The sequence below is a fragment of the Centropristis striata genome, chromosome 21 (genome assembly GCF_030273125.1).
Source record: "Centropristis striata isolate RG_2023a ecotype Rhode Island chromosome 21, C.striata_1.0, whole genome shotgun sequence".
NCBI classification, from domain to species: Eukaryota; Metazoa; Chordata; class Actinopteri; order Perciformes; family Serranidae; genus Centropristis; species Centropristis striata.
In genome coordinates this window covers 10,143,159-10,147,213 of record NC_081537.1, presented here as the reverse complement: position 1 = coordinate 10,147,213, position 4,055 = coordinate 10,143,159, and the positions used below count along the sequence as shown (strand labels likewise).

At 41.8% G+C, this 4,055-nt stretch overlaps 1 protein-coding gene across 1 annotated transcript; it reads right to left on the bottom strand.

Moving 5' to 3' along the window:
• Positions 1–424: 424 nt before the first annotated feature.
• On the bottom strand, positions 425–3,769 carry dlx4b (distal-less homeobox 4b). Its single transcript, XM_059324820.1, has 3 exons — positions 3,359–3,769; positions 2,499–2,692; positions 425–977 (listed from the first exon to the last, which is right to left on the bottom strand). The coding sequence occupies exons 1-3, from the start codon at positions 3,663–3,665 to the stop codon at positions 720–722; spliced, it is 759 nt and encodes a 252-aa protein (XP_059180803.1). The 5' UTR covers positions 3,666–3,769; the 3' UTR covers positions 425–719.
• Positions 3,770–4,055: the final 286 nt, after the last annotated feature.

The window sequence follows — 4,055 nt, the reverse complement described above, 5'->3', positions numbered from 1 at the left end:
TTTCAATTCAAAGTAATTATCCTAAAACATGACAGCTAAAATTAACAGTTGATAGGAAATAATATAAATCGGCTAATTAGGAATCAATCCGCAGGTGTTTTGACAAAACCTGACTGTCAAAATCCAAGCAGATGTGCAGGTTTTATCCATCACAGCAGGAGTGTTGATGGACAAAAGACAGTTGATGTAGGTTGAGCTGATTGGTGTAACAAAACACTGTATATTAACGTAAATCTGTGTCGAGATATTGTATGTTATTAACAGCTCAGGAAGGCCGTTACGCGCGTTTGTCCATGAGTCCGGTTGTCATAAATCTAGGCTTCTGGAAGCAGTCAGCGTCTCTTTCAAATATTTGACAGTGAATCATTTAACTGATACAGCAAACAAGAGATTTATCAAAAAATAATGTCCAACAGCTGTTTATTTGCACAATGCGCAGCATTTGTTGCAGCTGAAATAAAGTGGATGCACACAGTATTTTCTTTAAAATGATTTTATCTGCACACACAGAGTCCACATGTCAGTGAGCTGAGGCGAGATGTTGCAGCATAACAAATCTAAAAAATATATATTTGATGCCGGTCGAATTGAAAATACACACAAAATAAAAAGAATATGAACAAGATCTATTAAACACACGTTTAGTTCAGTTCTGAGAGGAGGAGGAGGCCTCCACAGCCAGTTCAGTACAGGCCCAGCGCCACCAAAAAACAATCCACTCACATCATCTGAGGCCTGGGCATCGCGTCCTGGTGAGGGTGGTGGTGGTTTGGATACCAGTGACCAAAACTGTTCATGTAATTGTTTGGGTGCATTTGGGCTCCTTTGTTCGCCATGGAGACCTCCCAAAGCTGGGGCATCCCGGGGGAGCAGGGGGAGATGGAGCTCGTGCTGTGGAGATGTTCTCCCTCTGATCCGCTGCCATGCTTCATGATCTTCTTATACTTGGAGCGTTTATTCTGAAACCATATTTTCACCTAAAAAGGAGAAAATGCACATAATTGTCACTGCGGTCAGTAATAAAGGAAATTATACCGCAAATGGCTTTTTATTCGCATATTTCCCTCCCAATTAAACCCAATACACTTTTCAGAATTGGCCTTGTGAACAATAAAAGCCTCATAACCCATCTTCTTTATGTTGTTTTTTGCAAATCCCAGCGCATTGTCAGCCGTTGAGCCTCACGGTTGAGTGGCACTTGCAATCCATTAAAACTGAGCTCTCTTATTGTTCGCTGCTTTATGAGTCCAATGATGCATGAGTGTGACAGCAACAAGCCGAGACTGAAAGTATCGTGAAATAAAAACAGCCCCAAAGGGCGCTGTGGTAGGTCACCGATCATTTATACTGATTCCAAAATAAGATGGTTATTTTTAACACGAGAACAATGGTGTGAATATTCACAAATCGCATGAAAAAGCCCCAAATGAAATACCCTGTAAACATCTGCAGCACGACACGCAGATAATTGTTGGGAAAATTGCGCAGCAGGCAGCTCAGATGACAGAGTCGATTCGTTTGTTTATCTCTTATTTTGAACCTTCAAACAAAAGTCAAACACATTAGTCAAGCAGGCACGTAAAGAGCTCCTTTTGTCCCATTTGAGGATGTTGACAGGGACACGTGCACCTGTTTTCTCTAAAAATATATTTACTCCTTCGCGTGATGCCCTTTCAATTTTTTCACCAAATGTTCCCCTTTTCAATTTTCCAGCAAGATGTTCTTTTATTTTTTTCAGCAATTTTCAGCAAAATTTTCCACTTGTCAATTTTTTTTAAAAAGGTCCCATTTTCAACTTTTCAGCAAAATGTGCGTACAGACGCATAATGCGTGCAGTTGCAAATAAAATTAATTACATAAATTCTATTAAAGATTAAACATAAATAACTGGTTTGATTCCATAAGTATATTACATAATAAACTATTGCAAAAACACACGAAAACAGCTGTAACTTCCTAATTCCGCACACCTGTAAAAGCTGATTTTTCTTTTGATAATGTGCATTATTCTGCATTAACAGAGATCACTTCAGGAGCCAGGCCTGACAAAGGGAATGCAGCCACCAAATTAAGTAGTAAATAAGACTTGTATTAAAGGATTGAGTTACAGATCACAACAAATTGGTTTCTCATTTGATCTCCTGAAGCGCCCTGATCCTTAATAACACAGTAAATAAGAGGTTTCATTTTCAAGCATTTCAACACCCACTTTCTCTCTGTAATATTCACTGTAATATTTGTCTTCACTGTGCTTTAAGATAGATTAATCCAACACTTTAAGATAGAAAATATTACCCAATATTTTCTATTTGATATGCCACTGAATGCTACATATTACATGACTTATATTTAGGCTGAATTATAGTGAAAATATTGAGTACAATCTACTTAATTATCTTAATAATAACAATAGGAAAATATATCGCTTATATATTCGACTCCCACAGTCTACATTTCCCCTGATCCCTCCAGGGCAGCTGGGTGAGTTGAGGGCCCACCTGAGTCTGGGTGAGTCCCAGTTTGGCCGCCAGGTCGGCGCGCTCCGGTAAGGCCAGGTACTGGGTCTGCTGGAAGCGCTGGTGCAGAGCCTGCAGCTGTAGACTGGAGTAGATGGTTCGAGGCTTCCGGATTTTCTTCCCCTTGCCATTTAGACGAATATCCCTGCTCTCAATCCCCGTGGACTTCTCGCGATCTTGTGAAATTAAACAGAGATGAAAAGGGATTATTAATATCCATACTTTTATTGTAAATCGAGACAAAAATGTGGCACAAGTAAACAGAAATTCAGCTTTGAAGAGAGCACTGATTAAGTACAAATATGATATATAGGCCCCATGCTATAATCACAACCGCTTCAAGGCCTGAGAGCTAAAACATTTAAATCTGGCTATCATATTGAATAATAATAAGGCCATAAATAATCCGACTCTATCTTTATTTTCTGATCGTTTTGTTAGCATGAGTCAGCAACGAGGATAAAAACGACCTCCCGAGGTAGGCCGCAGATACACAGGACATAAATGGACTTCCCCACAAAAAAATTATGGTCAATAAAATTAACGGCACCATACGCCTTCATTACTAAGCCTAACAGGAAAGAGGGAGCATCTCTGGGAGGCTGAATTTCAGGCCTTGTTTGGACATCAGTGATTGCCTGCTGACGTCTATAAACTTTAAATAAAATACATTATATGTGACGGAAAAAATGCTTTTTTGGTTTACTTGCTTAACCTTTGAATAGACTATTTTCTCAGTAGGAAAATATCAGGGAAATTGGCGCCCTGTGCGTAATTGCGCTTGATGGCACAAGAGACTTTTATAGGCTTTAATGATACAACAGTTTGATTATCTTACATACCTGTGTGCTCTAATCGGCTGTGGGCCAGGCTGCTGCTGTGCTGGTAGGACATGTAAGCAGACGGGGGGTGAGTGTTCACCGCGCCGGGGTAGGCGTAGCCCAGAGAGCGGCCATAGGACGCGCTGCCAGGAAAGGTGCTTTCGTGCTGGGAATGCCCGGCAGCATGCAAGCCATGCACGGGGTAGATGTGGGAGAGTCCCGGGGAGGGCTGCTGGTGTGCCGGGTGTCCGTGGCCAAATTCTAGGAAGGCCGATTTGGAGGGATCTGAGCCATTCAGACTGTCAGGCATGAAACCCATAGACATCATTAGCTAATACGCGAGTCCATAAACCCGTCGCTCTGAAGAGGCTTTCATGAGTTCTGTCGGCCAGCGAGGAAATCTTGGATCAAATCCACACCTAAGTCCAAACTTTTGCTCGTGAAAAAAACTCGATGAGTTACAGCGTGCATGTTCGCAGACGGTTTTAGGAGGCAAAACATGGAATAAAAAGCGAAAGCGAGCCTTCTTTACATCATTGGAGGAGCTGACATGGTTCTGCCTGCAGAGCTTCACACACACTGCCTTCCATCTGCGAGCTCTCTGATTGGTGTTCAGCTGCCAGCTGTCACTGGAGCTCCACCATGAACTTCATTAACATATGATACAGGATGCAGCCCCGCAGCCAGCAGGGGCCTCCTTCTATACATTATGGAATAA

What these genes read in the sequence shown, in the direction of transcription:
- dlx4b (XM_059324820.1), bottom strand. Translation starts at nt 3,665, where the DNA reads ATGATGTCTATGGGTTTCATGCCTGACAGTCTGAATGGCTCAGATCCC. An exon ending in CAGCCGATTAGAGCACACAG is followed by an intron (nt 2,693 to 3,358) that starts GTATGTAAGATA and finishes TAATTTCACAAG; the next exon opens with ATCGCGAGAAGTCCACGGGG. An exon ending in TGGGACTCACCCAGACTCAG is followed by an intron (nt 978 to 2,498) that starts GTGGGCCCTCAA and finishes TCTCCTTTTTAG; the next exon opens with GTGAAAATATGGTTTCAGAA.